This window comes from Pristiophorus japonicus, chromosome 5, assembly GCF_044704955.1.
Source record: "Pristiophorus japonicus isolate sPriJap1 chromosome 5, sPriJap1.hap1, whole genome shotgun sequence".
Taxonomy (NCBI): Eukaryota; Metazoa; Chordata; class Chondrichthyes; family Pristiophoridae; genus Pristiophorus; species Pristiophorus japonicus.
Window position 1 is genome coordinate 214,944,897 of NC_091981.1, and position 13,819 is coordinate 214,958,715.

The following is a 13,819-nucleotide window of genomic DNA, read 5'->3' on the forward strand; positions in this document are numbered from 1 at the left end:
GGCTCCTGGAGGCATAAGCTACTGGCTGTAACTGACCCTTGGCATTGACATGCTGCAACACACACCCGACACCATAGGACGACGCATCGCACGTTAACACAAGTTTCTTACATGGGTCATATAGCGTTAACAGATTGTTGGAACATAACAAATTGCGTGCTCTATTAAAAGCCCTTTCCTGGCTGTCCCCCCAGACCCATTCGCGACCTTTGCGTAGGAGCACATGTAGCGGCTCTAGCAGCGTGCTCAATTTGGGAAGAAAGTTACCAAAATAGTTCAGGACCCCCAGGAACGAACGCAGCTCCGTCGTGTTACGGGGTCTGGGTGCTCTCTGGATCGCTTCCGTCTTGGATGCAGTAGGGCTGATCCCGTCTGCTGCTACCCTCATCCCCAGGAATTCTACCTCGGGAGCTAGGAAGATGCACTTCGCCTTTTTCAGTCGCAGACCTACCCGGTCCAGTCTGCGTAGCACCTCCTCCAGGTTGTGGAGGCGTTCTTCAGTATCGTAACCCGTAATGAGGATGTCGTCCTGAAAAACCACCGTCCCTGGAATCGACTTGAGGAGGCTTTCCATATTTCGTTGGAAGATCGCGGCGGCCGAGCGAATCCCGAACGGACATCTGTTGTACTCAAACAACCCCTTGTGTGTCGTGATGGTGGTCAGCTTCTTCAACTCACTCGCCAGCTCCTGGGTCATGTAAGCTGAGGTCAGGTCCAATTTTGAAAAAAGTTTGCCACCGGATAGCGTCGCAAAGAGGTCCTCCGCTCTCGGTAGCGGGTACTGGTCTTGGAGTGACACCCGATTGATGGTGGCCTTGTAATCGCCACATATCCTGACCGACCCATCCGCCTTGAGCACCGGCACAATCGGGCTCGCCCAGTCACTGAATTCGACTAGCGAGATGATGCCTTCCCTCAACAGGCGGTCCAATTCGCCTTCTATCTTTTCCCGCATCACGTTCGGCACCGCTCTGGCCTTGTGGTGTACTGGTCTGGCGTCCGGGTTTATGTGAATCACTACCTTGGCCTCCATGAAAGTGCCAATGCCGGGTTGAAATAATGAGTCAAATTTGTCCAGGACCTGTGAGCATGATACTCGCTCCACAGAGGAAATTGCATTGACATCGCCCCATTTCCAGTTCATGACAGCAAGCCAACTCCTCCCCATAGTGCGGGACTGTCCCCTGGGACAATCCAGAGTGGCAACCTGTTCTCCGAATCTTTGTGGGTCACGACTACCGTGGCGCTGCCTAGCACCGGAATGATCTGCTTTGTGTAAGTCCATTGCTGTGCGTCAATCGGCGATAATTTTGGCCTCCTGGCCTTGGATGCCCACAACTTTTCGAACTGTTTGATACCCATCAGGGACTGGCTGACACCCGTGTCTAACTCCATTGATACTGGGATGCCATTGAGGAGCACTTTCATCATTATCGGTGGCGTCCTGGTGTATGAACTGTATACGTGCTCCACATGAACTCGCTGAACTTCAGCTTCCAGCGATTTCCCCCAGTGTCCAGTTCTGCAATTTCTGCAGGTATTTTGCTCATCTCTGCAAACTCCGGCTGAGTGTGTACCTCCACGCCTCCAGCATGAGTTGCGGTTTGAAACAAAAGGTCCCTTGCCAGTCGATCGTCCCTGACTGTCCCTGTTATTGTCCTTGAGTGCACCATTAACAGGTGTTGATGGCCCCATTACTGGCCGCATTGTCCCTTGCAATGGCTGTTCAGCTTGCCATTGTCTCTGTCGAACTCCCCCTCTGGGTTCGACTACATGTTGGGGCATGCCTGACTGCCCTTGTCTGCCTGGAGAACTGTGTGCTGCTTTAACAATGTTGAATCTCTGTCCCAACCATTCCTTAACACAGTACCTCTCGTCTGTTCTGTTAGTGGCCATGTTCGCGTGGTTTAAATCCCAGTTTCTTGTCGCCATTGATACGTCCTTACTACACAGTATAAATGCACACGAGGCCCATGCTTGAGAGAAGGTCAGTCTGTGACCTGTCCTTTATTCCTTAGCACTCAAGGGATGAAGGTGGGTGGAGCTTCCCCTTTTATACCTGAAGGTCCAGGTTAGGAGTGTCTCCCACCTAGTGGTCAGTGTTCTCACAGTGTACAACTTAGGTCAGTTTATACATGGGTTACAATGCTGGTTGAATACATGACAGCACACATCCCTTATTTCTTGTTTGATGCTGTCCCCAACCTCACTATTACTGTTTGGTGGTCTGTACACAACTCCCACTAGCGTTTTCTGCCCTTTGGTATTCCGCAGCTCCACCCATGCCGATTCCACATCATCCAGGCTAATGTCCCTCCTTACTATTTCATTAATTTCCTCTTTAACCAGCAATGCCACCCCGCCTCCTTTTCCTCTCTGCCTATCCTTCCTAAATGTTGAATATCCCTGGATATTGAGTTCCCAGCCTTGGTCACCCTGGAGCCATGTCTCCGTGATGCCAATTACATCAGATCCGTTAACTGCTGTCTGCCCAGTTAATTCGTCCACCTTATTCCGAATACTCCTCGCATTGAGGCACAGAGCCTTCAGGCTTGTCTTTTTAACACACTTTGCCCCTTTAGAATTTTGCTGTAATGTGGCCCTTTTTGTTTTTTGCCTTGGGTTTCTCTGCCCTCCACTTTTACTATTCTCCTTTCGATCTTTTGCTTCTGCCTCCATTTTATTTTCCTCTGTCTCCCTGCCATGTTAGTTTAACCCCTCCCCAACAGCATTAGCAAGCACTCCCCCTAGGACTTTGGTTCCGCTTCTGCCCAGTTGCAGACCGTCCGGTTTGTACTGGTCCCACCTCCCCCAGAACCGGTTCCAATGTTGCAGGAATTTGATCCCTCCCTTTTGCACCACTCCTCAAGCCACATATTCATCTGGGCTATCCTGCGATTCCTAGCATGTGGCACTGGTAGCAATCCTGAGATGACTACTTTTGAGGTCCTACTTTTTAAATTTAGCTCCTAGCTCTCTAAATTAATTAGTCTCGTAGGACCTCATCCCATTTGTTACCTATATCGTTGGAACCTATGTGCACCACGACAACTGGCTGTTCACCCTCCCTTTTCAGAATGTCCTGCACCTGCTCTGAGACATCCTTGACCCTTGCACCAGGGAGGCAACATCCTGGAGTCTCGGTTGCGGCCGCAGAAACACCTATCTATTCCCCTTACAATCGAATCCCACATCATTATAGCTCCCTCACTTTTTTTCCTGCCCTCCTGTGCAGCAGAACCACCCACGGTGCCATGAACTTGGCTGCTGTTGCCCTCCCCTGATGAGTCATCCCCCTCAACAGTACCTAAAGCGGTGTAGCTGTTTTTCAGGGGGATGACCGCAGGGGACCCCTGCACTGCTCTTCCTGTTGGTCATCGTTTTACTATCTGGCTGTGTACACTTTACCTGCGGTGAGACCAACTCGCTAAACATGCTATTCACATCATTCTCAGCATTGTGGATGCTCCAGAGCAAATCCACCCGCAATGCGGTCCATCAGGAGCTGGAGGCGGATACACTTCCCGCACATATAGTCGTCAGGGACACCGGAAGCGTCCCTGACTTCCCACATAGTACAGGATGAGCATAACACATGTCCCAGCTCTCCTGTCATGATTTAACCCTTAGATAAACTTAATTTGGCAACAACAATGCTAAAGGTTACTTACTGATATAGAAAAGAAAAAGAAAAACTACTTACCAATCACTTACCCCCTTGGCTGTGACGTCACCTTTCAATTTCTTTCTACTTTTTTGCCTCCCTGCTGCAGCTACACCAGCTGGGCCTTTATAGGCCTCCCGAAATCCCTGGACTCGCGCTGCTCCGAGCTCCCGCCTCTCCGACTGACTGACAGGGTAATTACCCAATCATTTCTATTCTGGCCAGGAATAGTGGTGTCACTACAACTAGCCTACGACTACAGGGTGGACCATCTAAGAGTAGCTGTGGCTTGGATCATGGCCTCATCACCCAACCCATGGAACCTCCCAACCCTCATGGGAACAGTAGCATAGTGGTTATGCTACTGGACTAGGGGCTTGGACTAATGATCTGGAGACAGGAGTTCAAATCCGACCACAACAGTTGTGGAATTTAAATTCAGTTAATTAAATAAATCTGAAATTTAAAAACAAAAGCTAGTATCAGTAACCATGAAACTACCGGATTGTTGTAAAAACCCATCTGGTTCACTAATGTCCTTTAGGTCGCTTATGTGTGACTCCAAACCCACAGCAATGTGGTTGACTCTTAAATGCCCCTGAGAGGGTTTGACAACTTAGGAGGCAGCTCACCATCATCAACTTCTTAAGGGTAATTAGGGATGGGTAATAAATGCTGGCCTTGCTAGCAACGCCCAAATCCCCGGAATTAATTTTATTTTAACTCTCCTATTGCATCTGGCACGAGACCAGAAGGTGTCTGGAAGCACAATATAGTGGCATTAACAACATTGTTCTGGAATGAATTATACTAAAGATGCCACCAGTTATGTCAGCCCACTCCTGAACTTGGCACAATAAAGATTCACCAGGGGCACTTGCCACAAGTGGATTCTGAGCTTGGCATGTGAAGGGCATCGTCAGCTTCTCCCCAAGAGGAAGACGCAATCCTTTCAGCAGGTGACAGGCAAATTCAGGCTTACCCAGTAGAATCTGTTCAGGTACCTCAAAATTATGTACTTACTCCAAGTAAATTGCCAGAATAACTCTTCTGCCCCAGCAAACCCCCCCCTGCCCAGGCCCTTAGCCAGAGCTACCCAACCCTCGCCCGCTCCACACCGACAGGCTCCACACAAAGTCCAAAGGGAGACCCAAGCTGCCAATAAGAGAGAATGGAGGAAAATATGGAAACAAACCCTCATAACTACCACTTACAGCAAAATAGTGGAGGACAAACTCAACAGCAAATTTACACATTACTGTCCTCGTTGTTGGAAGAACACTAGAGGATGCAGCTTGATTGGAAAATACCTGCACATTCAGTCCGGGTTACATTACGAAAGTTATGTTTTGCTCCATCCTACACTGCCAAATTTGTGCTGGAAAAATTGACCTAATTTGCAATTGCCTGGCAGGAATATCACTGGCTAAATCCTGCCAAAGCTCATACGAAGATGAAAATTACCCCAACAGGATTTCATGCTAGAATGTGTTTGGCGACACTGGATACTAAATCCAGCAGAACACAGGCTATGTTTATTAGTTAACCAGAGGTAAACATGCTGCATACCACAGTGCCTGTATCACAACTCTCCACATTACCCACCACTGTGGATTACAAACACTATGGACACCCAGCAGAGCTGCAGCTGAAGGATTGTAACTGACATTAGGGCCTTTACATTGGGAGGTAGGTGGGGTGGGGAACACAAGAACATAAGAAATAGGAGGAGTAGGCCATTTGGCCCATCGAGCCAGCTCCGTCATTCAATAAGATCATGGCTGATCTGATCATGGACTCAGCTCCACTTCCCTGTCTGCTCACCAAAACCCTTTACTTCCTTATTGCTCAAAAATCTGTCTATCTCTACCTTAAATATATTCAATGACCCAGCCTCCAGAGCTCTCTGGGGCAGAGAATTCCACACATTTACAAACCTTTGAGAGAAGAAATTCCTCCTCATCTCAGTTTTAAATGGGCGGCCCCTTATTCTGAGACTATGTCCCCTAGGTTTAGTTTCCCCTATGAGTGGAAATATCCTCTCTGCATTCACCTTGTCAAGCCCCCTCATTATTTGATATGTTTCGATAAGATTACCTCTCATTCTTCTGAACTCCAATGTATATAGGCCCAACCTACCTTCAGAAGTCAACCTTCTCATCTCCGGAATCAACCTAGTGAACTTTCTCTGAACAGCCTCCAATGCAAGTATATCCTTCCTTAAATACGGAGACCAAAACTGTACGCAGTACTCCAGGTATGACCTTCTCAATAGCCTGTACAGTTGTAGCAGGACTTCGCTGTTTTTATACTCTATCCCCCTTGCAATAAAGGCCAACATTTCATTTGCCTTCCTGATTACTTGCTGTTCCTGCATACTAACTTTTTGTGTTTCATGCACGAGGATCCCCAGGTCTCTTTGTACTGCAGCACTTTGCAATTTTTCGCCATTTAAAATTATAATTTGCTTTTCTATTATTTCTGCCAAAGTCAACCTCACATTTTCCCACATTATACTCCATCTGCCAAATTTTTGCCCACTCAGTAGCCTGTCTATATCCTTTGCAGATTTTGTGTGTCCTCCTTTCAATTTGCTTTCCCACCCATTTTTGTATCATCTGCAAACTTGGCTACATTACACTCGGTCCCTTCATCGAAGTCATTAATATAGATTATACATAGCTGAGGACCCAGCACCAATTCCTGCGGCACCCCAGTAGTTATTATTTGCCAATCGAAAAATGACCCATTTATCCCAACTCTCTGTTTTCGGTTAGTTAGCCAATCCTCTATCCATGCTAACATATTACCCCCAACCCCGTGAACTTTTATCTTGTGCAGTAACATTCTTATGTGGCACTTTATCAAATGCCTTCTGGAAATCCAAATACACCACATCCACTGGTTCCCCCTTATCCATCCTTCTTATTACATCCTCAAAGAACTCCAGATTTGTCAAACATAATTTCCCTTTCATAAAACTATGCTGACTCTGCTTGATTGAATCATGCTTTTCCAAATGTCCCACTACTGCTTCCTTAGTAATGGACTCCAACATTTTCCCAATGACAGATGTTAGGCTAACTGATCTATAGTTTCCTGCTTTTTGTCTGCCTCTTTTTTTTTTAAATAGGGGCGTGACATTTGTGGTTTTCCAATCCGCTGGGACCACCCCAGAATCCAGGGAATTTTGGTAGATTACAACCAATGCATCCATTATCTCTGCAGCCACTTCTTTTAAGACCCTAGGATGTAAGGCATCAGGGAAGAATTTTAAAAATACACAACTAATGTTCCAATTCCCTATTGCTATTCTGTCTCGGGCTGGAGCATGCTCGAGTGGATGTCAGTGTTGGCTGTGATGTCCTACATAGATTGCACAGCACAGAAACTGCCAGTCTTGATGCTCCATATGAGCCTCCTCCCACTCCTCTTCATCTAATCCTTTCAGCATAACCCTCTATATGATAAAACCATTTGCTGATACTCCCTGTTCAGACTCAAATATTAAGAATGGCCACTTGGGCAAGCTACTAGCTCCTGTACAACTGTACCTCAGCTGCAGCCAGTACCTGCAGGAGAGGGAAAGAGGAGACAATGTGGAAAAATAAATAATTGTATAGCAGGAACAAGTACGGGAGGCACAAGTGAGAAAAATGATCACAGTTTTGTGAAACAATTAGAAAATATTACAGGTCCATAAAATATTAACTTGTAGAAAAGTAATATGCATTCATTATATATGAGATAATCTCTGAATAGATGTGTCCAAAACCATGCAAAAATATTATAAAACATCAACAGTATCTCTCGAACAACAATAACTAGACTTCACTTTTTTTTTTCCTGACTTCAATTCCAAAAATTGGGTGCAGTTATGAGCAAATATATGTTTTTCCCAACAGAAAAGCAAGACAAAATGGTTGTAATCAGAAAACTTGAAGCATAATCAGCTTTTGGGCAAAACAATAGCAAACACTTCCAGCTGTCTTCACAATGTATAATGCTAAAAGAATTTACTGCGCATCATTAGCTACATCCTCAGTGCCTCCCCCACCGGAACTTCATGCAGTTACCTGTATGTGATGTAGATGACTGAAGATGTACTTGTACGTTGATGCTACCAGTTAGTCCAGTGAGATAATTAAGCACTCACTGCACCAATGGAAGCACCTGTATGTGTTACAGCAGAACTGCAGTACGCCAACCTTGAGGGTTTTGCATTGTGCCCGAATTAGGAATTCATCTTTCTGGAGAGGAGAGTTCATTATTAAGTTTAATAAGGTTGAACCGCAAAATCAGAGGTTTTAGATACAAGATCAGTGTTAAGTATAATACTAATATAACTCTTCTTACATACTTTTAGAATGAACAATTAGATGCAGAACTTTGGGAACATCTCTCTGTTGAAGGATGCCTCAAGATGGAGCCAACTTAACCAGATAAAGCAGACACTAGCCTACACACCATGTCGAAAGGTCTTGAGGTATCTCCGGAACTCAGAATGGCCATCTCCGGAAACAATGTGGAGAAGAGTTATTGGTTATGCAGCAGTATGGAGAGAGTATGAAAAGATAATCTATCTGCTATGCCAAACCTACCCAGTCCAATTGTATAATATTATGTAGGTGAACCATAGTAATATAATTTGGGAGTTGCCCAATTGTGTATTGACATGGACGGTGTCTACAGCTTCTTTCAGTTATTGCATATGTTCCTCTCTGAGGCTCTGATGTCAGGGTGGAGTGTGAAAAGATTGGTGTCTTCCTTTGCAGCTGATGTGTCTGCTGTCCTACTAGTGTAGAACCTGGAAACAGTGTGCCGCTTCTCTGACAGATCTTCTGGTCTGGTGACAGGTCTTCCTAATGCTCTGGGTGGGTAGAGTTCACTGGCTGCAGATAACGATTTCTTCTTGCCAGTTTTATGTGTTACATTCTCAGTGCCTGCTATAATGGTTGTGGCCTCTGAAATGGATGAAGTGGAGCAACAAGAAGAAAAATCTGGTGGGTTCCATTACTGGGATGGGATCCTCCCTGCCAGATCGCCCTCTCTGCCTATGCCCAGTCAGAGCTTAATGCCCAGGCAATGTTGGTAATTTACCAAAATTCCCTGGATTCTGGGGAGATCCCAGAAGATTGGAAAACTGCAAATGTAATGCCCCTATTTAAAAAAGGAGGCAGACAAAAAGCAGGAATCTGTAGACCAGTCAGCCTAACATCTGTGATTGGAAAAATGTTGGAATCTATTATTAAAGAAGCAGAAGCAGGACTTTTGGGCAAGCAAAATTTGGTCAGGCAGAGTCAGCATGGATTTATGAAGGGGAAGTCATGTTTGACAAATTTGCTGGAGTTCTTTGAGGATGTAACGAACAGGGTGGATAAAGGGGGAACCAGTGAATGTGGTGGATTGGACTTCCATGGGGCATTTGACAAGGTGCCACATAAAAGGTTACTGCACAAAATAAAAGTTCACGGGTTGGGGGTAATATATTAGCATGGATAGAGGATTGGCTAACGAACAGAAAACAGAGAGTCAAGATAAATGGTTCATTCTCGGGTTGGCAATCAGTAACCAGTGGGGTGCTGCAGGGATCAATGCTGGGACCCCAACTATTTACAATCTATATTAACGACTTGGAAAAAGGGACCGAGTGTAACGTAGCCAAGTTTGCTGACAATACAAAGATGGGAGGAAAAGCAATGTGTGAGGAGGACACACAAAATCTGCAAAAGGACATAGACAGGCTAAGTGAGTGGGCAAAATTTTGGCAGATGGAGTATAATGTTGGAAAGTGTGAGGTCATGCACTTTGGCAGAAAAAAAATCAAAGAGCAAGTTATTATTTAAATGGAGAAAGATTGCAAAGTGCTGCAGTCTAGCAGGACCTGGGGGTACTTATGCATGAAATACAAAAGGTTAGTATGCAGGTATAGCAAGTGGAATCTTGGCCTTTATTGCAAAGGGGTTGGAGTATAAAAGCAGGGAAGTCTTGCTACAGTTATACAGGGTATTGGTGAGGCCAAACCTGGAATACTGCATGCAGTTTTGGTTTCCATATTTACAAAAGGATATACTTGCTTTGGAGGCAGTTCAGAGAAGGTTCACTAGGTTGAGGGGGTTTGACTTATGAGGAAAGGTTGAGTAGGTTGGGCCTCTACTCATTGGAATTCAAAAGAATGAGAGGTGATCTTATCGAAACGTGTAAGATTATGAGGGGGCTTAACAAGGTGGATGCAGAGAGGATGTTTCCACTGATAGGGGAGACTAGAACTAGGGGGCATAACCTTAGAATAAGGGGCCGCCCATTTAAAACTGAGGAGGAGGAGAAATTTCTTCTCTCAGAGGGTTGTAAATCTGTGGCATTCGCTGCCTCAGAGAGCTGTGGAAGCTGGGACATTGAATAAATTTAAGACAGAAATAGAAAGTTTCTTAAATGATAAGGGAATAAGGGTTTACGGGGAGCAGGCAGGGAAGTGGATCAGAGTCCATGATTGGATCAGCCATGACCGTATTAAATGGCGCAGCAGGCTCAAGGGGCCTTATGGCCTACTCCTGCTCCTATTTCTTATGTTCTTATGTTTACCCATAGTAACAAGCTGGCTTGGTGAGGCATGTATAGCATCTACCTCACCAATCAAAAAGATCACCTGCCATCACTGATGATTGAGCCAAGGACACTGCACCTGAGGATCTCCTGCAATAATGTCCTGGGGCTGTGATGATTGGCCTCCAACAATCACAACCATCTTCTTTTGTGTCAAGTATGTTTCCAGCCACTGGAGGGTTTTCCTTTTGACCCCCATTGACCTCAGTTTTGTGGGGCTCTTTGGTGTCCTACTCAGTCAAATACTGCCTTGATTTCAAGGGCAGTTACTCTCAATTCACCTCTGGCAGTCAGCTCATGTCCATTCCTGGATCAAGGCTGTAACAAGGTCTGGAGTCAAGTGATTCTGGTAGAACCTGAACTGAGTACCTGGACTCTGTTTTGGGACGGTGCCATCAACATGTCACATTAATTTGCATTTCTTTTCCTTTCTGACTGCGTGAGGTATATGCAAAGAAAAACCATAAAAGTCAACAAAAGAAAAAGGAACAAACCATGATTCTCAGAACTCCAAGCAAAACGTAAATGCTTTGCTGTGAAAAACATGTCAAAGTTAGAAACGAATATATTGTGCTCTACACATTGCACAAGCATATTAAATCATGGTTGCCATTTACACATCATTGCTGATAATCAACCTCACGGATACTGCTCAGATAATAATATACAGTGACTCTAATCATTCCACTGTGGGTTGAAGAGCACTCCAGCTACTTAAAAAACTCCCACCCAAGGCACCCACCAAGGTGCAAGCTCAAAGGGCCGAATGGCCTACTCCTGCACCTATTTTCTATGTTTCTATCCGCAATTCATCCACGCTGCACGGCTGTTGCTTACATTTCACTAATGCTGCACAGTTACAGCCTTGTGCTCAAAGAGTGACGCACTCTTTATGATTCATTATAAACAGAACAATTAACCCTTACCTTGCTGAATAAACAAACCCCGGGGATACATTTTCTGATATCCATTAACCCTAACAAAACATTTGAAGTGAGTATTAAGCAAGACAGCCCAGTTCATATCTTGTGTGCACTTCCTCTACAATTATTGCAACGCCAAAATATATACCAGATGCTTGGAACAAGTGATTAGTGCTTTAAAGAGTTAATTTTCACCAAACAGGGGACTTAAATATTATTTGGGGCTGCAAATATTTTGAAAAAGGACATTACCTGGTGCCTGTGGGGGAGGGGTAAAGGGAGCACATTTAAAAGCTGTGGGCCCTATTTTCAGAATCCGTGCTCCTTCCATGTAACGTTTCCATCTACTTCATTTGTGCTGTAAAATTCTGAAACACTCGTCATATTTAATAGACTCGGGTTTCTTTTACTTTTATTTATCTTAAGTTTTTTTTTTAATTCCTCTTTGCCTGAACCCAGAAACTCAAGTGGATTCTGGCCCACTGATACCAGGAACCCTCCAGTTGATCGCCTGTGGCCAATCTTCACATGTGAAGCTGGTAAATGAGTGATAATAGGCTATTCCACTACATGAGCCATCACAAGAAACCCCAACCCTCTCATCATTCAAAATCCACATACATATATTTCTAGTAGGTTATAGATAGTGATCAGGAGCAAGAACCTTGTTCAAGTTTTTCCCCCATGCTGGCCCAATGTACTGAGGCCAACATTAGTGCTCGAAAGTTGTCCCAACTGCAATCGGCTAACTTGGTGTAGACCAGGGGGGGACCAGAGAGAGAGGTCTGCATGGCTCAGTCTCGTACCATACAGTGGATTCACCCACTGATCCAATTATTCCCACCCCTGTTCATCTCAAGATGACATTCAGTCTCCATTTGCCATTTGCAAAGCCATGGGACATGGACTATCTTTATAAACGTGCCTGCAGAAAATAAAGCTCTTCATTTAAGATCAGCCTCAAAGAAAATGAGAGGATTTTGGCCCTTTTTAATTTTTACCCACCTTCTGGTTACAAAGCAACTTACAACGGGAATACAAAGTTTGCCTCTAAACTCCTTTCTATACCAACCCTCTCACAATCACTTACAATCTCCGCGATCATGAGGAGTCCCGGAAGGGTCTTGAGGAAAGCTCTGTCGTAGCTCCTCGAGCTGAAGGACACGGTGTAAGTGCTGCTCGTTGTGCTGATGGTCCGAGGGCGATCTTCCATCTTTGATCTGAACGCAAAAAAGGTTCACTTTTGGAAACTTTGCCGGTGTGTAACTGGGGAGGAGCGGGGTGCACGGCGGTGAAGTCAGAGCTCCGATGTGCCCATGGTATTGAAGAGCTGCAGAGGTTGAGTGCTGGGGACAATGCAGGAGCGCTGGCAGTCAGCAAGCTGCACTCCCTCAGGTGTCTCTGTGACTAAGTCAGGTAACCTTAGCAAAGCTCCCTCTCAGCCCAATGTTAGCACACACACCCCTTTAAGGCTACAAAATGGAAACATCCCTCATTAGTTCTTAAAGAGACAGTCCACTGAAACTCTGTTGAGGCTTTCAGTGCACAATGCCTGTTTCCATAAACCCAAAATCCAACAGTCGTGATTCTATCGCGTTTTGGATTCTGCTGCGATTATGCGTGTAATTTACATAATCTTATAAAATGGCCTGAAATTTACATGTTTGTTTTCTCAGAGAAAATCCATATTTAGGCGCCACAAGTAAAATAATGACTAGAACTGGCATTTGCATGTTATGAAATTGAACTTTGTTTGAGGTTTTTTTGTCAGTTAAGTATCCCACACGTGCGAAAACCCATCACTATGTTTAAGAATTCTCAAACCAAACTACTGAGAAATTTGTATGACTCTTTCATCATCATCATAGGACCTGATAAGGACTACACATTCTCTTCCCGTAGGGATGCAACCCACAAAACTCAGACTGGTGAAAGCCAAGGCAGCCCTAAATGTGAGAACAACAACAACTTGCTGCTATATAGCACCTTTAACGTAGTAAAGCGTTAGTACAGTACTGCTAGGGTTTAACTAGCTAAAATCATGCATTTACCAGTAAACTGCTTCTGGGTGCTGGTCCAACTAACTGTGGTCCTAAACATTACAGTACTGGAATGAATGGTGGCTGTACAGTCCAATGTGGGAATTACAGTCTCTGGAACAGGTGGGGCAGGCAGTGGTTGAAGGAAAGAACATAAGAACATAAGAAATAGGAGCAAGAGTAGGCCATACGGCCCCTCGAGCCTGGCTGATCCGATCATGGACTCTGATCCACTTCCTTGCCCGCTCGCCATAACCCTTTCCCTTATCGTTTAAGAAACTGTCTATTTTTGTCTTTAACTTATTCAATGTCCCAGCTTCCACAGCTCTCTGAGGCAGCGATTTCCACAGATCCACAATCCTCTGAGAGAAGAAATTTCTCATCTCAGTTTTAAATGGGCAGCACCTTATTTTAAGATTATGCCCCCTAGTTCTAGTCTTCCCCATCAGTGGAAACATCTTCTCTGCATCCACCTTGTCAAGCCTCCTCATAATCTTATATGTTTCGATAAGATCACCCCTCAATCTTCTGAATTCCAATAAGTAGAGGCCAAACCTACTCAACCTTCCCTCATAAGTCAACCACCTCAT

The 13,819-nt window shown here is 44.9% G+C and overlaps 1 protein-coding gene across 1 annotated transcript in view; it reads right to left on the reverse strand.

The window, feature by feature from the left end:
- Positions 1–12,403, reverse strand: part of cmtm8b (CKLF-like MARVEL transmembrane domain containing 8b) — a 56,430-nt gene extending 44,027 nt beyond the window's left edge. The window contains exon 1 of the mRNA XM_070880051.1: positions 12,281–12,403. Coding sequence (XP_070736152.1) covers positions 12,281–12,403 — 123 coding nt within the window. The remainder of the gene's footprint in view (positions 1–12,280) is intronic.
- Between the last annotated feature and the right edge of the window lie 1,416 nt (positions 12,404–13,819).